At 37.1% G+C, this 27,182-nt stretch overlaps 2 protein-coding genes across 15 annotated transcripts; both read left to right on the top strand.

The window, feature by feature from the left end:
• The first annotated feature begins 3,272 nt into the window (after positions 1 to 3,272).
• Positions 3,273 to 16,498, top strand: LOC18429451 (calcium-dependent protein kinase 10). Of its 13 annotated transcripts, none has more exons than XR_002280124.2 (11): positions 3,273 to 4,333; positions 4,952 to 5,075; positions 5,577 to 5,720; positions 6,080 to 6,232; positions 12,389 to 12,504; positions 12,613 to 12,780; positions 14,712 to 14,942; positions 15,060 to 15,309; positions 15,764 to 15,805; positions 15,936 to 16,226; positions 16,320 to 16,498. XR_002280124.2 is itself a non-coding variant. In XM_011623281.3 (8 exons), exons 1-8 carry the CDS (start codon positions 3,800 to 3,802, stop codon positions 15,216 to 15,218), a joined length of 1,629 nt encoding a protein of 542 aa, XP_011621583.1. In that variant the 5' UTR covers positions 3,273 to 3,799; the 3' UTR covers positions 15,219 to 15,580. The 13 variants fall into 13 exon arrangements, 1 of the variants encoding a protein (XP_011621583.1); XR_016051780.1 differs by having other exon boundaries at positions 15,764 to 15,834; XR_016051781.1 differs by having other exon boundaries at positions 15,764 to 15,834; positions 15,930 to 16,226.
• A 4,495-nt stretch (positions 16,499 to 20,993) lies between these two features.
• Positions 20,994 to 26,728, top strand: LOC18429450 (uncharacterized). Of its 2 annotated transcripts, XM_011623280.3 has the most exons (4): positions 20,994 to 21,341; positions 22,284 to 22,717; positions 25,774 to 26,238; positions 26,340 to 26,728. In XM_011623280.3, exons 1-3 carry the CDS (start codon positions 21,177 to 21,179, stop codon positions 26,207 to 26,209), a joined length of 1,035 nt encoding a protein of 344 aa, XP_011621582.1. In that variant the 5' UTR covers positions 20,994 to 21,176; the 3' UTR covers positions 26,210 to 26,238; positions 26,340 to 26,728. The 2 variants fall into 2 exon arrangements, with proteins under 2 accessions (XP_011621582.1, XP_006838799.1); XM_006838736.4 differs by having other exon boundaries at positions 25,774 to 26,728.
• The last annotated feature ends 454 nt before the right edge of the window (positions 26,729 to 27,182 follow it).

Genomic DNA, 27,182 nt, shown 5'->3' with positions numbered 1-27,182 from the left:
TGGAAAACCAAAAGACTCAAAACAAGAAAAAGCACCGTATATGATAGAGCCTTGTGTATTGATTTCCTGTGAAGTATAGCTTGGCATCGTATAATTTGCTTGCAAACGAAGTAAATTTTGAGTTTTGAGAGAAAAGGATAATTTCTCTAAGAGGAGATCAACAAAAAGATCGAGAATATGCATTATTTGAGACACAGGAATTGACAATGCACTTCAAACTTTTTCGGTTTTTACACTACGGTGGATGTAATATATTGAAGTTTGTGGGGTCTGTACATTGTGGCATATGCATATTGGAACCAGCGTTTAAAAAATTGGTGAACAGTCTCTAAACCACCCAAGCCTGCTAGAAACAGGTGGGTGGGTGGTCTTGGTCTAGAGACCTCCAGGAATCATCCGGTTCCCATTTTCTTTTCTTTTTTTCTTGATCTTCCAATACAAAAAATCCTGTAGAATTTTGGTGAGTCGGATTAGAACCGACCAAGCAGACTAAGTTCAATTAGTGACTTATTTGACCCACCAGTTCAGTTTTTAAGACACCAATGGAAACAAACAACACGATTATAGGGTTTTATTCCATTGTGCTGACGTGTGACAAGCCTGTGCAATTTTAATGAATGGTTTTCCTGTGGCCAACCTTCCCCTGAGTCAAACTCATATGGGTCTCACCATCCATCAATGGACTGTGGATATAACTCTTCACCGACCTCTTGAAATGGAAGGTGCAGAATCGTGCAATATACAAATAGTGTGGTACATGTTGCGTATGCCAATCTCCAAGCCGTACCGAACCTAACCTAAAAAAAAAAGGATAAAAATTCTTTATTTGGTTCTAAAGGAATCATGCATGGACTACATTTTATGCTTTTGGACCACCTGCATAATATTTTGTCAATGAAAAACCCCGTTTCAAATTTTGGTCCGTGCAATGTAGGAGGGTTTCATATCTTGCGGGCACAGTAAATACGAACAGGTACCTCTAACAACGCTACATCTGAAGTTTGATTCCTACCCCTAAACTACCTAAAAAAGTAAGTCCCTTGAGAAGGTGAAGCGCTTCATTTCTTCCCTCGAAGTCCACCAACAAATTAAAAAGGAGTTATAGCATTGAAGAGACTCTTTTTGCTTTTTTTTTCCCTTTTTTGTGGAGTTTACTTAAAAGTTATTAAAATCAAGTGGTTACACCATTCAAATAACGTATGCAAATTAGGAACCACCTATTACTAAGCCAGTTGACAACATATAGCTCGATCCAATAACCTTTTGCCAATTCATCAGCTTCCTGATTAGCTTCCTAGTAAACATGAAGGAAAACCGTGTGTAAGGAGCCACAAATATCTTGAATCTGTGATAGGAGGGCCTTAAACTCCATGGATTTTTCTGCTCATTTGTGAATTGCTTGATAGCATTTTGTGTCACATTTGACAATTATTGCACTGACCAAATCTAAATCTAACAATGGTTTTCAATCCTTTCAATAAAGCATATGTTTTTAACCTCATTCAGTTGCAAAAAAACCACGCCATCCCCCAATAATTACTAGGAGTGGTCCTCGAATTATCTATCATGAACTCTACTGCATTGGCCAGCCTTGAATTGCTTAGAGAACTGCCATCAAAATTAAGTTAATTATTTTTGATGGATGAGCATTGAAGAGATACTCCCAATTGTCTATACTTTGCACTTAATAGGAAGAAGTTGAGAGAGAAGTTTACATCCATTGAAGCGCCTACTTATATCCATGCGCAATGTTTTTTCTCAAGGAGAAGTAGACAACAAGTGAATAGATATGCCACCATATTGGGGGCTTATTGTTAACTTACTCGCCCAAGTCAAACCTAAGAGTAGTTTTTAGACCCCAACTTTTAGGGAAGGAACCTCTTGAACCTAGCTATTGACCCTCAATGAAAAGAAATAAATACTCAACCTAGTAACATCCAAAATAAATACTCGAGAAAGTAACATCCACGATTCAACAGGATTGTGCAACTTTTAACTATATGTGAGAGTAGAAGCTCCAAAAGGAGAAATAGGGATTTTTCTGATGGGAGATAATCGTGTCTTCCTTTGGAGATGGAAAATTTGTCCATCTAGTCCTATCAATTTGCAAATTCTTCCTCCGATAGTTAAAATAATGAAATTGGGTGTTATCATGACGATTCTAAGTAGTATAGATATTATTCTGGGAGAATTTGTTCGTTGAAATGATAATTGATATGACAAAAGTACAAGCTATACTTTCTTTTTCCATATTGGAATCATCAAAATAGGTTTATAGTCTCATATTGCTTAAATCGAGATGTATGAACATGAAAAGGAAAAAAAAATGATGATTCGAATCAAATCAAATTTCAAAGGAAAAAGTTTATATAAGGTTGCAACTTTAAAATGTAAAATTAAAGTGCTCCTCAAGAATTCATGACAAATGGTTGTTTTGATGTTGGAAAATCCTCTAATTGATCATCTTAACATCGAGATGTATGAATATGAAAAGGAAAATACGATTTGGAGTCCTAAAAATAGTGTATATTGCAACATATTATATGGACGGTTAACTTTCAAGTGTTTGTAAATCTACTTGATTTGAACCATTTTTGGAATTTTAAAATTTATAATTAAAGATGAAAATAGATTATCAAGCCATCCAAAAAAAAATCGACACTAAAATTATATTTATGATAAAATTTGAACGTACGTCTTTATACAAACTTGACTTGATGGGGAGATTGTGAGCTCCATGCCCTAACCCGTTAAAGGTCTCTTTAATATAAAAGGTGTTTTATTTTTATTTTTAATAAAAAACAAATTTTTTTTTATAATATATAATAAAAGACACGGTTTCTATGAGTTCATGTAGAAATGAGTCACCTCTTAAAAATCCATTATTGAGATGGATTTTTGGACTAAATTTTTAAGGACATGTATTCTCCAACATAGAGATCATGAATATGAAAAAATAAATAAATTTTGAACACTACAAAAAATAATTAAATTAAAAAAATATTCGAACAATTAGTTTCAATTGTTTTTAAATGTACCACCCATTCGGCTTTGGACCTGCATCACAATTTTTCTATATGGCAAACGCCATTGTCAGTTTTGATAGGGTTATAATCAGTCTTCACAGTTTAGACTTTAGCGTTTAGAGTAAACTAATAATTTCCGCGAAGTGACCGTCATCATTTTTCTTCCCCACCTTCCCCTGCTTCTTCTGCCATGTCCACGTTTGCGCGTAAGAGAGCGAGGAAAACATCAACGAGGAAAAAAAAGAAGGAAGAAGAAACAAGAGATCATTCATCATCCTTTACCGCTCTAGGCTATGGTTGACTCAGGGTTAGGGTTACAATTGCAGCCAAAGTTGCAGTCATGGAGCTCTAGTATCAAGATTCTAGCTAGGAACTGATGCAGTCATGGTGCTATAGGGTTAAGCTCTGGTTTTTCAGAGATTTTACAGAGCTTGTGATGTAAGTTTTTTGGACTTTGGGGGCTTGAAGAAGAGTAATGCACCCTAGGGTTAGGTTTCAAATATTCAGAACTTTTTACTGCATTAGAGGAATGGTGGTAGTTGCATTCATGTCGAGCCCGGATTGAAATCATGGTTAAGGATTTAGGAACGATTGCAGTCATGTCGCCTAGAAGGTAATATTATAAGGGAATCGGAAGAATTAGCACTAACATTAGGTTTTAGGGATTTTGGGACGCAAACAACCAATCCTATACACCAGTGCCCTGGTTCTAGAGTTTTCTAGATTGAAAAAAGAGGTTTTCAGAGCATACATGGTGTGGAATTAGGGTTTTGATGGGGAACTGCTGTGTTAAGGTTGGCAATTCCTCCTCCTCCTCTACATCAAGCAGGCGAAGGAAACATCGGAACAAGGAGAAAAGGCCAAACCCTTTCGCAGAGGACTTAGGCCTTGATCCATGTGGAACTCCAAGGCTTCGAGTTCTCAAGGAAGAAGCAGCAGTTGGTTGCTGTAACATCACAGATAAGTATATTTTGGGGCGAGAATTAGGGCGTGGAGAATTTGGGGTCACCTATCTTTGTACTGATAAGGAAACGAGAGAAGCTTTAGCCTGTAAATCTATATCGAAGAGGAAGCTGAGAACAGCTGTTGATGTTGAGGATGTTAGGAGAGAGGTGGCCATTATGAGTAGTTTACCAGAGCACCCTAATGTGGTGAGGTTGAAGGCTGCTTATGAAGATTCAGAGGCTGTGCACCTTGTGATGGAGCTTTGTGAAGGTGGGGAGTTGTTTGATAGGATTGTCGCTCGTGGTCATTATTCAGAGAGAGCCGCTGCCAATGTGACGAGAACCATTGTGGAGGTTATACAGGTCTCTCTCTCTCCCTCCCTCCCTCCCTCCCTCTCTCTCTCTCTCTCTCTCTCTCTCTCTCTCTCTCTCTCTCTCTCTCTGTGCGCCTATCCCCTCTATAACAAATACTCAGTTACACTAACAAATGCACACCAACTCGTTAACTCTTGCATATAGGCTCATTTTTAATGTGCCCTCATTATGATCCTGTTCGTAAATGGAAATCACAAAGATATACACACTCTCTCTCCCCCGTCTTAGAAAGATCACCATTATCTTACCCTCACGATTGAGCACAACCACAAAATGGTGGAGTTCATACGTGGAAATCCCAATCACACGCACTTTCTCTCTGTCTTAAAAACGCCAATACTGCTTACCCTCATATACAGGCTGAAATTTTATTGACCCATATAATTGTTCAGTTGATTCTCTCTCTCTTTCTTACACACAGTGAGAGAGAGAGTTCCTCACTTTCACATAGCTATCTGATTTATCTTTTCAATGTACATATCTTTCAGGATGACCTGGAATTCGTGGTGTTGTTGTCAGATGATCTCTATACATTTGTATTTTTTGTGTTTATTATTTTGGATTTCCTGGCCTTTTAAGTTGTTCCGATGGGTTGTGATTGTATAGATGTGCCATAAGAATGGCGTTATGCACAGAGATCTGAAGCCAGAAAACTTTCTCTATGCGAACAAGAAGGAGAATGCTCCTTTGAAGGCCATTGATTTTGGGCTCTCTGTGTTTTTCAGGCCAGGTAGTAAGCCCTTTATGTCCTTTTACTGTTTTTTTTAGTGGCCAATCCTTTTGATGGCTGTTGAGCTGCTGGAGTTTTCTCTGTTCATCTCAATTTTCAGTTTTTGTTAAATATCATTTGGCCTGAAATGTGGGTTCATAAGAATCTCATTGTGATTATCTCTATGGAACCACAGGTTCATATATGTACATTGTATATATTTATTTGTTTGTTTGAGTCTTACTAGAAGTTCATATTACAATGAGAAGCTAGATTAGTTGTTGTATGCTCATACTGTTTAGACCATACCATGCAATTTGTTGTAGCTATGACTGGTTTTGCAAGGAATTTATTTCACTTTGAATTTTGTGCCCTTATAGCGTAGCTTTCCTGGCGTCCCTCATACTCAGCAGTATATGACAATGTAACTTTTGGTCAATATGTGAGATGCATGGTTCACCGTCAATAGTAGCTATTGGCTGCCTAGCTCCTTTTTTATGGTTCTTATTTTATGTTTTTCAGGTGAACGGTTCTCAGAGATAGTAGGAAGCCCTTACTATATGGCACCAGAAGTGCTGAAGCGGAATTATGGACCTGAGGTGGATGTATGGAGTGCTGGAGTAATCCTTTATATCTTGCTTTGTGGGGTGCCTCCATTTTGGGCTGGTAACATATCTTCTGTTTTTTGTTCATAAAAAAGAAAATTTGCTTATTTCTCTGTCTTTTGCTGGTGATTGGATTTTTCTAGTGGCATTGGATTAGTTTGTTGTGATTTGCTTCTGGTTTTTGGAGCTATTGTTTTCATGATTTGGTTGAAACCCATGCATACCTTAACCTTGCTGGATATTTCAATTTTATACAAACACAACAAAAAAAATCCATACTGCATATTTTGGTTCCCGTCTAAATATAAGGTGGGAAAAAAAAGAGTACTGGTTAGTGTGAACATGCATTATTAATTTTTTTTTTTTTTTTTTAACATTTGCATATACATAATTGTGATATCTCTAGTACTTCATTTACAGAGACTGAGCAAGGTGTTGCTCAAGCTATTCTTCGTGTTGTCATCGATTTTAAAAGAGATCCTTGGCCAAAAGTTTCTGATAGTGCAAAGAGCCTTGTACGCCAGATGCTAGAATCTGATCCAAGGCGTCGCCTCAGTGCTCAACAGGTTCTTGGTATGTTTCTAATTCTAAAATAACAAAAACATATCTTATTGTTAGACTTTGTAGATGATATTCAGTATTCACAATTTGACTGATTGAAGCTCCTGAATGGCTCATCTGTCACCTTCTTGTGATTTTCACTACTGTATGTCAGCTTCCCTTTTTGCTCGAATCATTTCAACTTGTCAATTAGCATGCAAGATCTTGATTGACTGATATTAGCAAAACTTGTATATTCACCGCTGTTGATCAGCAGTGAAGCAAGTGTTCGTTGCTTCACTCGACCTAAGATGTCTCTCTTACTTTCTTATACCATTTTTAATCCACAGCGCATTCAAATTAAGACATTTGAATTTTCATTTAACTTTGCCAAGTCTTGTAAATCCTTTGTTCAAGTTTGTGTGGTTCTTTTCACATCACAAGGTGTATATGATTGCTTTTGCTGGCTCGGCTCCAGAGGAAAATCCTCTGAAGCTTGCCCATTCTTTGGACCACCAATATTGGCATATTGAAATCTAGGTTAATGAATAAGAAAATCTAATAACATGGCTTCAATAAAGTGATTATACTTTTTCCTCAAGAGATTTGTCTTCTGTGATGGGTTCATAAAGTACTAGCAACTAGTTTTCTTACTGTAGATTATGTATCATGAAATGTGGCAGACTCGTGGGACTTGCTCTGTCTTCACTATACCTCATGCCTTTGTGTTGAACCTCATCACTTTGGTATTTTATAGGTTGACCTTTATGTCTCTATATGTGTTGAAAATGACCTTAACAAAAGCATAATGATAAATGCTTCTGCTCATGAACCAATTTCAATGATAATAGAATGCATGGAAAAATGTACGATACCTTTGCATGCCATAGCGATGTATGGGGTCTTCAATATATACAGCTATCTGTGTCTATCAAGATTCTGATTATTGATTTCAGTATTTCACTGCAATAGATATGCAACAAAGAAATAATGGTCTCCTTTCCATGGAGCCCTTTAACTCTTCAAAATCCTTTGGGAGTTCCATTAATCATTATGGAGAACTTGCTGTGAAGGCAGAAGTTCTCATTGACAGTCTGTTTATATCCACGAAATTCCTATCGATGTAGTTCCAGGCCTTTTCCAGGTCAATTGTTTGTATGCTGCTGAGCTACCCACTGTGCAATACCTAATCAAGCGTTTGGGCCATGCGTATCCCATCCAATATCTGATGACATCTGACAAAGCTACATTGACCAGTTAATAGGGTGAAAGGCTCATTTCATCAATGTCTTCCATGATCTCCCTTCTATTCGTCAGGGAGATAAAGGTAGCGTTATCCGCACTGTTTACAAAAACAGATAAAAAGTAACAACCTAGAAAAGAAAATTAGAAACGAGATGCTAGAAAGCCATAGGTTTTTTTATTTATTTATTTTGAATGGTTCTTCTTTTAATTGAAAATTGCTTTGCTAATATCATCTGGTTCAACTCCCTTTTCAATCACTCACCTGACGTCTTGGAACCTAGAGAATCACAATCTGTCCCGAGTGTGATGGTTTCCAAAGATAACCTTCAAAGTAGTTAAGCTTCCTCCTTGAGATTTTCCTTGTATACCCTTTGTCATCCACCATAATATCTGTATATCACTTTGGGCAAGGCATTTGGAATTCTATGAAAGTACCTAAGGCTGCAACCACCCTCCTTGAGTGATAGCTCTGTTAAACGTGTTCATGACAACTTTTTCTCACCTTAGAAAATTTGGTGTTGAACTAATTCTCTCTCGTTTTGTAATCACTGTCATCCATATTCCTATACTCCAGTCCCATTGCCAGTATTATCTTCTAGTAAGTTCTGATGGGTTATATTCTTCTACAATTTTCTTTTTCAAACTTGTTAATGAGTTTCCCTTTAATAACTAGGAGTTCAATAGTTGTTGAACAAAAAAAGGTTCCTCGCTCTGGGGAAAAAAGAAGAAGAAGAAGAAGAAGAAAAAGATCCCTGAAGTACTTGCACATCTCCTAACCATGCATAGTTGGGAACCTACTAATAACTGTAATAGTGTTGATTTGTTGTAAGTTTTCTTCTCCCCATCTGTTCTAACAACATAAATTAAATACTTAAAAGGAAAAAGAGAAACTCTTTTAATTACTGTGAAGTTTCATCAGTCAAGAGAAATACAAAACCTTTTGATTAACACAATTAAATTTTCTTGAACCTTTTCATGGTAAAATAAGAAGAACCAATTGTAGGAGCTGTCATTGAAAAGTCTGACTCCACCAGATTGTTTTTTTTTTTTTTTTTTTTTGGGGGGGGAGGGGGTGATCAATGTTTATAAGATCATCCTAGCGGTAAAATCGCTATAGTTACATGGCTTTGCATGACTGTGAGTATGGAAGATCACATTTCAAGACTAGTACAAAATAATTACACGGTAATGTTTGCCCATTCCTGACACCCTCTCCTCTCTTTTTTTGGCATTCGAATTTACTCCATTAAGCACCTACCCTCCACTTGACATATTCTAATTTTTGCTGCAACTTACCCCTAATTCAGGCCTGTATGCTAGTCTACTAATGGACTGCAAACAAGTTTAGTGGTACTTGTTCTAAGCAGTTTGCAGAACTTGAATTCGGTGGTCAACTTGGCCCTTTTGAAAACTGAGTTGACTCACCTTGTTGAACAGTTGGCTTGCCAAAAGTCTGATGAGTTTTCCATATATATGTATATGTTTTTTTTTTGACAAGCACTAAAAACTACTGGTTTCCATGGTGTGTTTGGAACCCAGTTCATCATCAAGTCAAAACCACAACACTACTGCATTGAAGTTGCCATTTAGTTGCTAATTTCACAAACACTATAACATGTGCTGAACTGAGGCATTAATGAGTTAAGAGTTCTGCATTAGTAAAACACAGCTGTTAGCCAAACTGGGTTGACTCTACGAGTTTTTCCAAATTGCAATTAATATTTGTTTCACTGGTTGAAAGTGATGGCGAGGATCAGTATCCAAGTACTTCCTCCCATTTTCACGAAACTGGTTGCATCCTTAGGAAGTAGCTGGATGGCTGATTAGCTGTATAGCATGTGACTTAAGTGACATATGCCTGATGTAGTTCATTCCTTGGATGATTAATGCCTTGTATGGCTCATGCCCTGGGTGGCTTATGCTTTGTATGGCTTGTGTCGTTTATTGCCTATGTCCCTTGTGGTTTAGGGCCTATGTGACTCACACCTTCTATGTCTCATGTCTTATGTGACACATGGCTTGTATGGCTCATGTGATATGTCCTATTCGTCTGACAAGCGGAGCAAAAACAATCTTATGGAGCTCAAGTGTAGTGGACTCTACTAACCATGGGAAAGAGCCTGTTCATAGCCAATGTTCGGGGGGTTCAGATGTAACTTCTAAATCAGATCGGGGTTAGAATGCTTCTTATCCAGGCCGATTATACACTAACAGCCTGGGAAGGACCAGCTGTGGTGAAAATCTATGTATCCTCTTTTAATCTAGCGTAGGCCGATCCAAGATGTTGAGCTGGATTCACTAACTTCCAAATAGACCTAGGGTCTCGTGGTTTAAAGGCGGACTGTCTTTCAAGACGAAGGACTCTGTTGTCGGTGCATCTTAACACCTACATCAATATAGCTTCAAGGGTATACTCCACCAGAAACCAATGTCTGTTCGATAAGAAATAGAGTAGGTTCATGATTGTATTTAGTCACCCTCCTGTGTCACTTTGAATCGTGACAATTCTTTATAGGCTAAGTGACATTGACTTCAAGACTGTGCATGTTTGGCAAACCAAACTTACCAAACCACGGTGGAATATTTTGGTACATGGAGACTATGATTATCATCGGATGGCCTACCATGCTTTTGCAGCCGGAATATTATCATATGCAAAATCACGTTTGTGCACAAAACCAAAATAGATAGGTCACCCCATCACCCTCCTGAGGTCAATCGAGTGACTTCTTGTCCAATAGCGGTCAAAAGTGGAAATAAATTGATCCGAATATAAATTCACCTTCCTAGGAAGTTGGATGTATTCACATGCGCATAAAGGGCTTTACAGCCATAATATTGCAAATGCATGAACAGTAAGCTGATATTAGAATGCATTCAAACATAACTAATAGAGATGGCCTATATCTAGCATATCGTTACCTGCAGTCAAAAGCCACGAGGGTTAATTTTGATATGAACAGGTGGTTATTGATTCACATATGAATAGTATTGGGATAACCTTGTTAAGAAAACACAGACTCCTAATAAAGGTACAACATGTGGCATAGCCTAGCAAACATGGGAGTTGGTCATAAAGCCCATCTTCTTATGACCACCCAATAACTAATATGGGGTGACCCTGCTAAATGTGGAGTTGAACAAAGTACCCACTTCTCTATAACCAACTTCTGCCCTTGTGTGACGGAATATGTGCAAGTTTATGAGGCGTGGGAGTCAAGAATTATACATGTGGCAATATGGGATGGCCCGTCAAAACATGCAAGTTCGGTAATAAACCCACTTTCTCATAACTGTCCAATGAAATGAAAAACAGGTTAAAGATAACATATTTGAAATCAGACAACTATTTTTGAACATTGAAAGGAAATTTGATCTATCACATATTTGAAATCAGATGATATGTTTTTATTTCAGAAGGATAACGTTCTTGCAGTTTCAATGCGGACCTCTTTCATTGCAGGAAACTGGTTCCTGTTTCTTAGCTTGTGCTATCATTACTCTTCCACCCCCCCCCCCCCCCCCCCCCCTCCCCCCTCCCCCCTCCCCCCTCCCCCCTCTTCCCTCTCTCTCTCTCTCTCTCTCTCTCTCTCTCTCTCTCTCTCCCCACCCACTTCTTTCTCTTATTTGTGAACTTTATATAATTTGTATGTGTTTTAGAAATTTCTTCTGGCAAATCTGGCCCATTCCTAGTTCTAGGATGGAACTGTACTGGGAACCGACCAATTCCAATACAAATCGGGCTATTCCAATCTGGATCAGTGGTTTTTAATTAATGCTATGGATGATAGTCTGAGCCATAGTCGTTGGGATTGGGAGCAGGGAATTGCGAAAGGCTAGAAGAGCCCAATGGTTGAGAGCCCCGTCTGTACAATGCAGATATCAAGGATCCCCAAATGCTAGGGATCGATCACAAGTCTCAACCTTTTGGGGATGTTGCTCCTAACCTTAAATATTATATATCGTTTAGGATTATATATATGCTCTTTAAAGTAGGGATCTCTTTATTTATCGCCAACAAGCAATACAACTATATAAAAGTATAGTTGCATTGCTAGCTTCCTATAAATAAAGATAATCATCCATTTGGTCGTTATCTTGGTCTCTAAGGTTGGGAACGAGCTCCCTAACATTGGGGATCGAGATCCCAAAATTTAAAATCAAGATTCCTTGAAAATTCCTTGCCTAGAGCTCTAGAGCGGAATCGCCACTTGGGTGATCCCAGCAATGATGGTCTCAGCAAATGCATGGCTAGTACCCATTCCTTTCTTAAATTTATGGAGACCAATTGTGTAAACCTGGATTTGTCGGTGGGTATTCATCTGCAAAATAATTCCATTTGTGGTGCGATGCACCTTTTTTTAAGAGAATGCTTCCAGTTAGGATTTCTGTTCTTATTCATCACTAAGAACTACATCAGACTTTTTGATATTGTTAGTTCCTTGACTCAAGCATACTGACTAGTGACAAGAAATCATAGCTTTGCTTTTCTGTGTGAGGTCAAAAAAAGGTTATTTATATGAGCGATAGTATTTTTATCTGGAGCAACCATAAAAACAAGCATTATTATCCGGATATAATTCTGTGCTCTGTTCTATCTTGGATATATTTCTCTAAGTTTTAACTCTTTCATCTCTTGGTTGCTTTTAGATTCAACTTCTTGGATACCATTTAGATTTATCATATCGTGACCTTTCCCATTTAACTTTGGGATTCTGTAAAGGTGATATGTTTTAGTTATATAAAAATGGGTCAACCAATAACCAGCCTTGAGTTCATCTGTTTATGATATTAAGAGGAGCTATTTAATTTTCGTTTATTTTGGGGAAAGAAATGGAGTTGGTAAGCAAGCACAGGCTCACCAATCAATTTAGCTGTTATCTCACTTTCACAGAGGCAATTATCTAACTCGGTAACTCCTTTTGTTTTCTTCCATTTTTCCAGAACATCCATGGTTAACAAATGCAAAGAAAGCTCCAAATATTCCTCTTGGTGATATTGTGAGGTCAAGGCTTAAACAGTTCTCTGTGATGAATAGATTCAAAAAGAAAGCTTTAGGGGTTAGTGTCTCTGTCACTTAAAAAGTTGTTTCTATATGTGAAAGTTTTGTATTTATCTGTGAATTTGGTACCTTCTGCATGTCTGATTCGTTTGAGCATTTGTAACAGGTGATCGCAGAACACTTGTCAGTTGAGGAAGTTGAAATTATCAGAGACATGTTTAAGCTGATGGACACTGACAATAATGGAAAAGTGACCTTTGAGGAACTGAAGGCTGGCCTTAAGAAAGTTGGCTCCCAATTAGCTGAGTCAGAGATGAAGCTGTTAATGGAAGCAGTGAGTGAAACAATTTTTTATGCTGTCTTATTTATCACATGTGGCAGGGATCTCCAATTAAATAAACTTCTGATTTCAATATTTCGGCCAAACTGTTTATTTCTACATATTTAGTGGGAAGTGATAACCTGTTCCACCAGATGCACCAAACTTGGTGGTTTGTGTATCTTAAAAACTACTTTGGAGGCACGGAGGCACCTAATAGAATTCCAAACTTCTTACAAAAAAGTCTCCTCTATATTTTGATTCAGTTTGTAGCACGAAAAACATTCAAGTCTCTTTGATCTCTCTCCATTGAATGGATAGTCCAGATTTGGTTATAGGATTACGGTGGATTTGGAACAAATTGTGGTGCTCCAAGTCCATTTTATTTTTCATGAAATTGTTTTTGGGGGGTGAGAGAATGATTTCCAAATTTTAAGGTCCCTCCCACACCACAAAAGTAGTTTTTGAGGTGGTGGAGCTCCAAGTTTGGTACGCCGAGTAGAGCATGCTGGTATTGATCTTGCATATGACTATTTCTGAATGACTCAAAGGAGGGTGATGCCATGGACTTTATATATATATATATATATAGAAAAAAGCTGGGGTTAGCCTACTAGCTCATATGAACATATGAGCCCAACGACCCTGATTGAATTTGGGCTGATCTGACAATCACGGATATCCGGTAGTATTTGAATTTTATTTATTTTTCTACAAATCCAAATCACTTGAAATTTTAAGTGTGTTTTTCTCATCAAGGCGCACCTAATAAAAATATAAAAAAATTTATTTGTGAAAAAAATGACCAAAATACCCCCCGAAATTTTTCTGGGGATATTTTGGTCAATTTATTTCATGTAAAATATTTTTCGGAGATTCACCTATTTTTTATGAACACACGTCTAAAATTTCAAGTGATTTGGATTTATAGGAAATAAAACACTATCGGACATCCGTGATCGTCAGATCGGCCCAGATTCAATCTAGGCCGTTGGGCTCATATGTTCATATGAGCTAGTGGGCTAACCCCAGCCTTTTCCATATATATATATATATATATATATATGTAAGTTTGTGTAAGGTGCCACCTTATACTATACAACTAAGGCACGCCTCAGAATTTTGCCGGAAGATGTAATTCTGGTGTCAAAAACCTTACTATGGTTTGGAAATCCATGTCCAACCCTAATCATGAAATTAAATTCCAAAAATGGTGCAGATAGAGTAAATCTATGAATACTTGAAAATCTTGAAAATAAACGATCTAGATAACTTGTTACCAGATGCACTATTTTCAAGACTTAAAATTCTTTTTTTCTTTGTATTCATGCATCTCGAGGTTGAGATGATGAACGGGAAGGTTTTCAAACTTTGAAACACTCTCTTCTATCGGATTTTTGAGGTGCATCTTAGTTTTATTAACGTTTTCCATATATATATATATATATATAGATATAGATATAGATATCGTCATGATCATCTAAGCCTTATCCGAATTATTTGGGGTCTTCAACATGATTTTTTTTTTTTTTTTTTTTGAGAAAGTGTCTGCTACATGAATCTTGTTCGTCCATTCTTCTTTGTCAAAGTACCATACCTTCAGTAAGACCAGAAGTCGTCATAGTTGAGGGGCCTTGTCCCTCCACTTCAAGTCTTTCAAAATATGAAGCAAAAGCGGTATTGTAGTCCTATGTTAATTTAACTTTAAAGAACCTCAAATATATGTCTGTTTAACTATATTAAAAAAAAAAGTTGTACTGTGCTCTTATGAAACTCTTAACTAGCTACTAGCTACTGATAAAAACTATATTTTTACAATTAATTATGACAATGAAAGACTTGTACGCTTGTTTTGAAATATACATAGTGTGTAGAAGGAGCTCTGTTTATTGCGTGTGATTTATGTCATTTGATAATGATGTAGTGTTCGATAAACTCGCTTTCAGGCTGATGTTGATGGAAATGGCGCATTGGATTATGGTGAATTTGTTGCTGTTACGATTCATTTGCAAAGAATGGAGAACGACGAGCATTTCCGTAGGGCATTCATGTTCTTTGATAAAGATGGCAGTGGTTTCATTGAAATCGATGAGCTTCGAGAGGCCTTGATGGATGAATCAGGCCAAACTGACACTGAAGTCCTGAACAATATCATGCGAGAGGTTGACACTGATAAGGTGAGCACCTCTACTACACCTTAATTTAATTGCATTAATCTCACATTTCTTTTGAAAAAAAACAAAACAAATAGTCTCTCATGACTACAAATTTTGAATTGCGTTTTTTGTGCTCAGGACAATCGTATAAGTTATGAGGAGTTTGTTTCGATGATGAAGACTGGGACTGATTGGAGAAAGGCCTCTCGACACTATTCTAGAGAGAGGTTCAAGAACTTGAGTGTTAACCTCATGAAGGATGGTTCTTTGAAGATGACAGATGACTTTGGAGTCTAAGACCTGGGTTCCATATCAGGGCTTCTTCAGAAGGAAGGTTAAGAAGGCAGAGTGGTAACCTTGTTGTTAATTTCCGCCTGTTGATGGCTTGGTGAGTATGATTTTCGGGGTTTCCATAATTTTTGGTCTCTGGATCAATATGCGATGAGCATTATGAGGTTGTAGTCTTTGAGTATTTGGGGCATGTATCATTTTCTGGGTTTGTGTCAATTTTTTCTTTCTGGAGGTTGAACTGGGCATTACAAGGTGTCAGGTGGAAGGAGTCAGTCTATTTCTATATTCTTTGCTAGTTCCAATTTGTAGCCATTTCTCTGTAAAAATTTTCTGTAACTTAATGTTTATGGTTCTTTGCCCTCTGCTTCTATGTAGTTTGTGTGATTGAACTTTGCTGCATTCAATTGTATTTTTTTTTGATCTGAAGAGCACATGCGTAAGCACTTCAAAATGCGTTGTGAGCAACATCTAATGTTATGTGAGGTTATTGATTGGTGTCTTGCTTCTCGCTTTTGAGCTCTCTCATAACATTTCTCCAGTTTCCACTGCAGATTTCAGAGACCATGAAGAGTGCACAACTTGGGAGATTTGAGGTTCGATCATTCATCAGGAACATTAAAAAGTAACTGTTTTTTGTTTCAGTTGTGTATGTCTTTTTTGTGTGCGTGTTTGAGAGGGAGACTTCATCTGAAAACAAACTTAACGGTTTGGTGGTAGTGGCAGGTTTGGGTCGTGAAGGTCCCCTGTTCCAGCCCAAGAAGTTTCTCAAAAAGCCCAAACATGTTAACATTATTTTTAATCCGTCCGGCTTTTGCTTAGCGGTAGTTATATTGGTTTGGGTGTGAGTGGCCAAGAAATGCTCAAAAAAGCTAATTTAGTGCTTTTTGATCAAGTGATTTATCTGAAAACAACGTAACATGCTTTTGTGCTTGATTGACATGGTATTGTTTCATTTATGTGATTATGACCGGTGACAAAAAAATCGGCAATCCGACTTGGAATCAACTGAGACAGGTGAGGATATGAAGACGGGAGATTCTTATTTGAGGAGTTTTGGAAGCCCCTGATTCTCTTGATAATTTAGTCTTATTTATTTGTTAATTGTAGCTTGACCCGGAATTTGCTTGAGTGGGATTGGGCAAATCAGAATCAGATGCCTGGGAATTACGCTTCAATTCCAATATTTCAATCATGATTATAACCGAAACATGGAACGGAACACAGTAAAAAACCACCTTTCAAAGCTTTTGAATGGTAGAATAAGAGCTTGAATTGCATTTGTGATTTCTATAATCCTTATTAATGTATCCATTAAAGGTAGATTAAAATGTTGCTGTTTTGGGGTCGTTTTCTCTGCCGACCTTGGGCTCAAATAGAGTAAACATTTCACATAACTTTGTAGCCCAACAGATATCTCAAAAAGCGATTAAACTTTCTATAATTGTGGATACAAACCTTATATAGTATCCTACTTTTGGAGATTTTAAAATACTGTCATCTATGGGTCGTGTTGTTTTTTGGGTAATTATCTATAGGTCGTGTTCGCTCGTTTTTCTTTGTAGACCATAAAATTTGCAATGATATGCGTAAAAACATTTTCATACCATATCCTATTCATGATTTTACCTCTCGATTACAGGGAAAAAGGACCATAATACCCACCTTTCAAGGCATTTCAAGAAGGGGGGGGCTTATATAAGGCATCCAGCTAGTTGTACAGTAAGATCATGTTGCTATTAGCATGGGAAGTTTTTCCTAATTTTATCGGTTTTCATAGGTTTTTTGGTGGAATTAGTTATAATCCGGATTGCTTTAGGAAACTAGTGTGTTTGGGTTGAAGCAAAAACGTGTCCTATTTTATGAGAAGTTGAATCCTATGAGAGATAAAAATCCTAGGAAAATTTGAAAAGGGATAAAGACAGATTGGGCCTCACCTGGGTGTCTCTAGGATTTTTTTCTTTATGATAGGCTTTGGAGAGAGAGAGAGAGAATGGAGCGAACGGTGAGGTTTTCTTAGCCCTTAGGGTCGTTATTATAAAGAGAGAGAAACTTTGTTTTATGGCGTTTGAAAGAGAGCTTGAAAACTGTTGTATTTTCCGTACTTGCAGGATGGTTTTCTGATCGGTGAAAGAGAAACTTTGATGTCTCATAGACGTGTGCAATTGTTAATCAAAGTAAATTTTGGCGTTTTGTTTTTTGAATTTTTAGGACTATTTTTTTTCTCCTTTAATTTTTTTTAAACTTGGATTTTTATCCTTGGTATTAGAGCCTCAACGTTTGAGCTCCTTGTAGGTATGTTTCGACTCAATACCGCTCATATCAATACACAACAATTTGAAGATTAAAAGCGAATAGATGGAAGAATTGTAAGGAGAAGTTGTTTGAATATTTTGGCACAACAGTTTCTAAAAATGAAAAGATATAAAACGTTCATAACTCGGCTGAATAATAATCTTTTGAGCTGAAAATCTTGCTAAATGGTGATCTCAAGACCCTTTACAGGAATTTGGTGGTTCATCGTCGAGGAGAAGTAAATAATGGTGTAATTAAGAGCCATGGAATAAGCCAAGATTAAAATGGGGTAGGACTCGTCAAATTCAGTGTTGTTTTCGTTCAAATTTATTGCAAAGTGATCGTGGCGCAATTTTCGGGGATTTCAAGGAAGAAATTTGAGCTAAATGATAAAAAAGCACTCTAGTTTGAGGAGTTGTTTGAGGAGTTTTGATGGTGGATGAAGAGGGAAACCTCCCCATGGCTAAATCATCAAAAACTCCAAAGTTTGAGGGTCCAAAATGTTCATTTTCATTACTCCCCTCAATCCACCTCATTTTTAATCTTCCATCCATTCATTTCTAGTTATACACCCATGTTTTTTACCCATTATGACCTCATTTCAAGGATGGGAGAACTACGATGAAGAGCCAACATTAGCGAAAGACAATTGTATTTTAAGAGACAAAACATAGTTAATTTTTTAAATTATCCTTAAACGTCTCTCATACTATTTAATTTACCCTTGCATCTTCCAAAAACCTTCAAAATATCCCTCGAGTACTAAAAAAACTTGAAAACTCCATAGAATTTCTTCCTCCCACGCCTAACTCAAGAAATACAATACAGCCCAATTCCAAAACAACCTAAAGCTTGAAAGTACCCCAAACTTTATAACCTTTCACTTTCTGGTCCGTGGCCCGAGAGCGGTAAGGATCAAGCTGGCCCCGAGTATAGTCTAGTTGCCATGGGAAGCAAGGTGTACTTTGGTAGGTTTGGCCCATCCTAAACAATAGGGGCATCCTTAGTATTTTATAAATCGGAGGTCTATGAGGATCTAGCTATATAAGACCTAGGAGTGGAAATTCCTACTTTGCATTTGCTCTATTTTTAGGTATATAAACTTGTACCAAGGAAAAGTATATAATGAGATTATTTACCTTGAATACAAGGTGGTTGCAATTGATTTTTTAACTATTGAATGTGAAATTAAATAGCTATATTTATTCCATTGACCAAGCGTAAACTTCAAAAGTAATTATCTCAAACTTTGTAACACACCCAAACTATCAAATTTCACATCAGATGGTTGTAAGTAATTGTGACCTCTTTGTATCAAAAGTAAATAGTCTCGTTATATACAATCTCTAAATAAAAACATCCATGGCATTTTTAACGAGTTGTATAGGATGGATTTTTGGGGTGCAAGGTGAGGTATCCATTAAAAAATCCATGGATTTGAGACCTTAGAATTTTTCTAAGTCAATAATTTTGGATCGCCCCAATCATGAATATAAAAAAAATAAATATTGAACATTAAATACAAATTATTGTTTACCTTAAACTTAGATTGTTATTACTATTTCTTAAATTCATAAATTATCAATTTTAACCCCCAAAAAAAAAAAGGAATATCATAAATACGATAATTTATGCTATTATCTTAGATGCAAAATGATGGATTCAAGGAGAAAATGCAGTTAAATTGATTCGTATTGGGTGTGGTTTCTATAAGGTTGCAACCTTAAACAATGCAATGAAGGCACACTTCCAAATTTTATCATAACATATAATTTTGATGTAAAAAATTCTTAGAATTATTTGAAAATTTATTTTCATGTCTAATTATAAAATTTTAAATTTCAAAAATAGCTAAAATCAAGTAGATCTATAAACATATGAAAATCTTGAAAATGGACGGTCTAGATAATGTGTTGCAAGATACACTATTTCAAAAATTTTTTATTTTTTTTTCATATTCATTAATCTCGATGTCGAGATGATCAGTGAGAAGGTTTTTCAACATTAAAACAATCCTTTCCAATTGATTTTTGAGGAGCATCTCTAATTCTACGTTTTAAGGTTGCAACCTTATATAAACTTTTTCCTTTTAAATTCGTCTTATAATAGTTTCGGATTTGTAGAGGAAGTTTTCATGAGCCAAATGGTTCCTATACCTTTAAAAGGTGAAGGGTCCCTGGCCCAAGTGGGGAAGCCCTTCAGTGCATTTCTCGAAACATGGTCTTCGTATTTGCTAATTACAAATAAATACAAATGTTCGGCTTTCCGTTCAGCAAACCTTGCATTGGGCAGCACATCTTTTAAATCCCAAAATTTGGGGATGTGACCTCTCACAACCAAACTCAAAAAAAAAAAAAGATATTGACTCCCACTCTCAATCTACCTAAAGAAAATGACATCCAAAAATTTCATGAGAATCAGGGGAGTGGTAATGTTCAAAAAGCTCAAAATCTAAATCTTTTTCGGGAAAATTACAAATAATCAATTTTTTTAGGGTAACATTTACCCCAAAAGTAACTTTTATAACAAAGTCTCCCAATTTAAAGAGTCATAATTTGGAAGATGAAAATATCTTGTTGAAGGCGTCACATTTCGATAGACACGCCATCACTAAAGACGGTCCAGCATATAGTTATGCCGGATCGAAATCCATATCGCATTGACTGCTGGACCACAGCAACAAATTAAAGAGTCATAATTTGGAGGATGAAAATATCTTGTTGAAGGTGTCACATTTCGATAGACACACCATCACTAAAGACGGTCCAGCACATAGTACTGAAATCCATGTCGCATCGACTGCTGGACCGCAGCAACAATTTGCTGGACTAATGCAACTTATGTCGATCTGAGGCATCATAGTGTCAGGGCAATAAAACTGCAGGACCGCAACAAAAATTTGCCAAACTGCATTTACAAGTGGAGGCATCGTAACTACTGGACCGCAGCAACAATCTGCCGGACCGCATTTATAAGTGCCGAATCAACTAAAAGGAGGGCATTTTGATCCAAAGAACTATCACTTTTTGCATTTGGAAGATAGTTGCTATAAACTATAAAAGTACTTTTGGGTAAAACTAGCAATAAACTTGGGAGAAAGTTGTAAGGAGAGTTGAGTCAAAGGGAATTTTGCACTTTCCCCAATTTTTCTTTGAAAATAATAACATGTTGGACAAAGATCTCGAAATTTCAGATAGAAAAATCTCGTTTGCTGGAGGGAGTAAGTGTATAGCATATGCTTCCGAGGGAGCATAGTATACGCGCCTAAGAAAGAACCGACAAGAAAAATCGGGAAATGGTCATTTGCTTCGAGTGACAACGAGAACCTTCCGTAAGCCTCTCTCTCTCTCTCTCTCCTCTTGCCGAATCGTGTTTCCCTCAAACTCCTAATTAATATAAGCGATTTTTGTCTCTACACGCGGACTGTAACTACTGCTTTTCAAGCTTTCAGGCGGTTAATAAGAAATTGTTTTGGTGTCCAATCATCCTGAATTTTCTAGGGTATATCTGAAACAGGGAGAGCGAGGTGTTTTCGGTATCATTCGTATCAGAGAGATTCATTCTGAATGTTTGGGGTTTTATAAAAACCTAGAGCCAGAGAGTTGAATTTGATATCAGGTGAAATTTGTGCATCGTGAATATCTAGCGTTATCAGAGAGAAAAAGGTGGGGAATGGGTGTGGATTACTATAACATTTTGAAGGTGAGCAGAAATGCTACAGATGAGGATCTAAAGAAGGCTTACAGGCGATTGGCTATGAAATGGCACCCTGATAAGAACCCTAACAGCAAGAAAGAAGCCGAGGCCAAATTTAAGCAGATCTCTGAGGCTTATGATGTAAGTGTTCTCTCTCTTTTTCTGGATTTAGGTTTCTATGTATTTTTCCATGGTTCTTTTCCCTTCTTGAATTACTGTTTGTTTGACTGATCCACTTAGAGAGTGCTTATTTCTATTTAATTTATAAATTATGTGTTCTATCTCTTATTAATTCTGCAGATCCATTTGCCGTGGATTGAGTTTTGGCTGGAAGAAGCTTGGTTCCATATTTTTCCCTTTTGGAAATTATTTTATTTTGCATTGATCTTCTCTTAATCTAGATTTGAACGTTGTTAGAAATGCTTTGATATTTTAGAAGCGAAAAATCCTATATATTGTTGTTTGTGCCACGCATGTATTAAGTTTGTGCCATGCATGTATTAAGGACGACAAATTCGGATTCATTTATTTATTTTATTGCAAATATCAATTTTGTGGACATATTAAATTGTTTACCTAGTTCATGATCATGTTTTTTATGTCCCTTCCATATCTTGCCTTTTGTGAGGCAGTTTACTTGATATTACACATTTTTCCCAGCCCAAAAAAAAAAAGAAGCGCGTAATATGATTCATTTCCTGCATGAACCCTTTCTTATGGCTTTTCTGAATCTCTTGCATTATTTCTCAAAAATAAGAAAAAGAAATTGTGCTGATAGGTGGTTCAATTCAAGATTTTCTTGTCCGTTCCATTCACAATTTTATTAAATTTCTCCACAATATTTTAAATAATTTGCAAGAATTAATGGGCTCGTATAGAATTTTCTTATCATGTTATTTAGTAAGATAATGATTTTTATAAAAACAAAAAATACTATCAAAACGAGAGAAAAATATTTTAAGAAACAGTTCATTCACCCATCTACTTTCCTGGAGGAGGCTCTATTTTCAATCCGTTTTTCTTTTTATCCAAATTTGATCACTAAATTCGCCCTCTCACCCTCTCGCTCTCTCTCTCTATCAGGTTTTGAGTGATCCCCAAAAGAGGCAGATCTATGATCAATTTGGTGAAGAGGGATTGAAGGGTCAAGTTCCACCACCAGGTTCAGGTAGTCCTTTTCCATTTGCAAATGGGGGAGGTGGGTCCAAGTTCTTTCATTTCAACTCTAGAAATGCAGAGGATATATTCGCTGAATTCTTTGGACAGAGCCAATTTGTTGCCGTGGGTGGGTTCAATTCAGCAGGCCCAGGTGGTGGCAGATCTGTTCGATTCCATGATGCGAGCATGTTCAGTGATTTTGATGGCGAAAACATGTTTAGAACGTCCAATGAGGGTGGACCTACAGGTCCAAGAAAAGCACCACCTCTTGAGAACAAGTTGCCTTGTAGTCTAGAGGAGCTTTACACAGGGTCAACTCGGAAGATGAAGATATCAAGAAATGTTGCTGATGCCACTGGGTAAGCATTCAAATCCCTCTAGTTCCTTACAGATATGTATGTATGTATGTATGTATGTATGTATGTATGACCCTTTTATGATGAAAAGGTTAGTTGTCGTACTTTTTTTTTGTTCGCACATTCATTTTTGTTTCATAATTTTGGTTTCTTTTCCATTATTTTTTTTCTTAGCTATTTCCTTTGATGGTTATGGTTATTTCATAATTCATATATGTGTTGATGTCAGTTGCTGATAAATTATAAAGTGTGAGAAAATTCTATGAATTCTGTTTTGGGGCAGTTGAATGTGGTTTAACTTGAATATGCGGTCTATGTCATTTGTTTATTTGCACACTCAATGGGAAACTAATCATTTCCAATAGATATATTGTTTTTCACCCTCAATCCTTTGTTTGCAATTCTTTGAATTGGTGAGTGGTGATGACTGTTGATAGATATATTTGACCTAGTGAATGCTTGTTGTTTCTGTTATGCTCCTATGAGACTCATTTCTTGAGGATGTTATCTTCCTGGCATTTGTCCTGGTATAATTTAGTGCTCGCTGAGTTGTGTGCTATGTGATTATCTTCTTTTGCCCATTTCCTTAAGAAGAAATAGATCGGCCAACCTTACCTCAGTTAGTGAGTTATTGTAAACCATTTGTTAGTAAATCTGTTTAATATGTAAGTGTTGACATTCATAACTGTTGGTTGAATTTCAGGATGACCAAATTATAATTAACAACACAAAATTAGCTGAATTTTTTTATTAGAGCACCCGCTATTGTTTAGAATAATAAAGCAATGACCTTTAGAATGTTTAGTCGCAAATGAGAGAATCATCTGATGAAGGCAAAGGACAAAGTTGTCCAGTCCTTAGATTGTGAATTTGAAGCTCATTTATGAGCAAAGAACTAGTATCAAGTGCTTCTCTGGTAGCACTTGGATGGAATTAAGCTCAGACGAAATCTCATTGCGGTTATTGCTACCCAGTAGAAAGAATGCTAGTGGTCAAAACAGTTGTCATTTACTGGAATTGAGTGAGTTGTGTATGACTTGAATTTTAGCTGGTTTCGTGATGCCTTTTACTTTTATTTATTTGGGGGATAGACAAGTTTGGTGTTGGAAAGTTCCTAGATAGGGAGGTATGACTGATGGATGCTCTAGCCGTAAAGTGTTTGACCCCATTGCTCATCCATAAATATGGTGGTGTGAGGAATAAAACTATTGTCAAAGAAGAGTTTCCCAAGTGAAAAGAGATCTCCCCTGAACCATAATCGTACTGATGTCATCCTCCTTGCAACTTGGTGTGTTGAGCCTAGGGAGGTAGTCGTGCCTCTTCGTTGAATGACTCTACCATGGTATTTGGCTGGTCTCTGAAGACACACCATCTTTTGTGGCCCACCTGATGACATTCAGTCAGCTGTCTCCTGTAATCAAACATTATTAGGAACTTTGTGGCCATTGATAGAGTGGAATTGCAGAACAAGATGTGTGTAGTTGACCCCAAATGGTTGGGATAATGCTTGGATGATGATGATGATGATGATAATGATGTGAGAGATTCTTGTGAGGTACTCTATCTCTATGTACAGTACTTGTTTAAACATTGTACCCAGTATCCCTTCTCTTCGAGCCGATGATGTCCATATTTAATGTATTTAGCAACAAACTGGAGTCAACTCATGCTAAAGTAGGTAAATGTAAGTCTGATAGGAGACTGTCCACCGTCTTCTATATTTCCTTGCAAGACACGCAAGAGTTGGGGAATCATAGCTTCTATTTTGCTTTGTCAATTTTACTAGCCTGAAGAATGCATATGTTGGTGCGACATCCCTTTCCCAATCATGCAAAATGGACATCTATGTTCATCCATACCTGTAGACTCTTAGTTTATTAAATTTGTTATAGACCTTTAATATGATAATTTCCCATAAATTTCCTGAAATAAGTTATACCTAGGTTGGGAAAATGTAGAGAATTTCCTAGTTCATGATTTTACCAAATCCAATTTTCTATCGTGTTCATGAATAAATTATCTATTCATCTAGGTCATGCTATCAATTCATCAATCTTCGTCACTGAACTAAAAAAAATGAGATCAGCATATCTATTGGCGGAAATGTTTTCTTTCTGGTAAGTTGCGAATGCCATTGAATGAGTATGGATTGAGTAAAGCAGCATTTGACAGGTCTCCATTTTGTAAATTTTTAGGCTAAGGTGTTACTTGTCATTTACTAGATAAATGATGTTAAGGAGTAATGCCCATTGCCATTACCAAACCACAAGCTTCTGAAACCTCATGTAAATTCAACAGACCGCAAATAACCTCCCCCTCTTCCTCCTCCTCACTTTTTCTGAGAGGCAATCAACATCCCCTTTTTAAGAACCGCACTTTGAATATCATTTGATTCACCTGAAAAGTAACACTCTTTAGAAGGATTCACCAAAGAACTCCAGGTAACTGAACGGTCTCTTGTCTAGATATCTATATATATTTATGCACAAAGCCAAAAACCTGCGTTTTTCGTCATACACCTCTTTGTTTACACATTAAGGACATCATGCTCAAATTCACATGCAGGCCATATTTTGCATAGTTGAGCCTTTGAGGAACAAAAAGGCCTCGCCAGATCCAGCATTTGTGTAGTGCCATAAAGTCCTCAAGTTTCCATGATAGTGGGAGGTTTGGACTGTCATTGTTTTGCAAAGATCATCCTTGCTGCATAGTTGCTTCATAAAGTTTGCTGCGATGTTGCTTACAGCTCATTCGTTTGTATGTATTATTAGTAGAAATAGGTCTCTGGCCTGTGCTCTATATTAACTAACATAATTTTGCTCGTAATATATTTCCCTAGTTATCTACGGTGCTTCATCTGATTCTGGTGCGAGGTTGAAATTATGTTTTATCTTGAATTTTGAAGTGGTAAAAATGTGTTTGATTTATCTGATCTTTTTTGCATGGTCTACAATAAATTAGAAGCCCTATTACTTGCACTTCTTTTCTAGTAAATACAGCATCTATATGAATGTCATCATCTATCCTGATTTTTCTGCTGTTGTTCTGCTTCTCATCAGAGTGATTCCTGTAGAGGAAATCCTGCCCATCGATGTGAAGCCTGGATGGAAGAAAGGGACAAAGATCATTTTCCCCGAGAAGGGTCACAAGCAGCCCAACGTGGTCCCTGCTGACGTTGTCTTTGTGATTGACGAGAAGCCCCATGAAGTGTTCAAAAGAGATGGAAACGATCTCGTGGTTAACCAAAAGATATCATTAGTTGAAGCCCTAACTGGAACAACTGTTAACCTGACTACTCTAGACGGAAGGAATTTAAACGTACCCATAACAGATATCATAAGCCCTGGTTATGAAATGGTGATACCCAAAGAAGGCATGCCTATTGCCAAGGAACCTGGACAGAAGGGAAATTTGAGGATCAGGTTCGATGTCAAGTTTCCTTCCAGGCTAACTGCTGAACAGAAATCAGGCTTGAGAAGGCTTCTTGGTGGCTAATTGGTGGCGTTTCCTCGTAATTAGATTTGGTACGATATCTCTATGGTGCTTCAAGGTTGAACCTTTTTTTTTTTTTCTTTTTTATCCCAAGTTGAAAGGATGGGGAGATCTGAAGAGTTTCGATTTGCAGGACCCTTGAAGTTAGAATTGTGGGATTTGGGTTTTTGGAGATGCTGTAAATGGGCGGTGATTGCTAGGTTCTGTATCTAAAATATATCTTCAAGGATGCTGGCTTTTATGTTTGAGAGAAGTGAATCAAGTTTCACAACTGTGTTGAGTTGGGGATCCCCCGTTCTCTCTCTCTCTCTCTCTCTCTCTCTCATGTATTAATCCCAACTGCCAAAAATATGGTCCTAAACTATATCTATATTGTGGATCTTGTTTCTAGTAACTTTGATTCTGTAATGGTCCTAAACTATTTATGATGTGGACCTTGTTTCCAGTAACTTTGATTCTGTAATATTTACCCCAAATGGCTAAAATAAGGTGGTCATCAACAAAGGGCCTTGTTCCTGTTTATATTGTGGATCTTCTTATATTGATATTTGCTTGTAGACTCATGATTAGTTGGATTTTTTTTTTGGTTTTTCTGAAAAGAGGTTGGGTAATATTTCATAAACAGGACTACAACAACTCGTGTGAGCAGTTGGAGAATAATATGAGTAGGAGGATTCTCATGTCTATAATTGTGTGGGGAAGTTCCTTTAGCATAAGTGTACAGTGTAGTCCCATGCGTTTATATTCAATGTAAAGCCTACTCTAAACCACTCTACAAACACATGCTACATCTATACCCTCCACGGTGGTTTCTTTGGAGTGAAGAACGTTGGAGGTGAGATGTTTCTCAATTGCTGTTCGCGGAAGTAAGGGGCCAATTCATCTTAACCGTCTTTCATTTGACAATGGAAGATGGAGACTACAAGTGGCATTTCATTTGCAAAGCACATTATTAGTTGTTTCATATAGGCTTACT

The sequence above is a fragment of the Amborella trichopoda genome, chromosome 3 (assembly GCF_054954075.1).
Source record: "Amborella trichopoda isolate Santa Cruz 75 chromosome 3, AtrichopodaSantaCruz75HAP2 v2.0, whole genome shotgun sequence".
NCBI lineage: Eukaryota > Viridiplantae > Streptophyta > Magnoliopsida > Amborellales > Amborellaceae > Amborella > Amborella trichopoda.
Note: the sequence above shows the minus strand (reverse complement) of the source record. Positions and strands in the feature narration are given on the sequence as shown.

Excerpts from the sequence above, each read along its gene's own strand:
- LOC18429451 (XM_011623281.3), top strand. The coding sequence starts at position 3,800 with ATGGGGAACTGCTGTGTTAAGGTTGGCAATTCCTCCTCCTCCTCTACA. Across the intron at positions 5,721-6,079 it reads GGTGCCTCCATTTTGGGCTG|AGACTGAGCAAGGTGTTGCT; the intron begins GTAACATATCTT and ends CTTCATTTACAG. Across the intron at positions 6,233-12,388 it reads CAGTGCTCAACAGGTTCTTG|AACATCCATGGTTAACAAAT; the intron begins GTATGTTTCTAA and ends CCATTTTTCCAG.
- LOC18429450 (XM_011623280.3), top strand. The coding sequence starts at position 21,177 with ATGGGTGTGGATTACTATAACATTTTGAAGGTGAGCAGAAATGCTACA. Across the intron at positions 21,342-22,283 it reads AGATCTCTGAGGCTTATGAT|GTTTTGAGTGATCCCCAAAA; the intron begins GTAAGTGTTCTC and ends TCTCTCTATCAG. Across the intron at positions 22,718-25,773 it reads AATGTTGCTGATGCCACTGG|AGTGATTCCTGTAGAGGAAA; the intron begins GTAAGCATTCAA and ends GCTTCTCATCAG.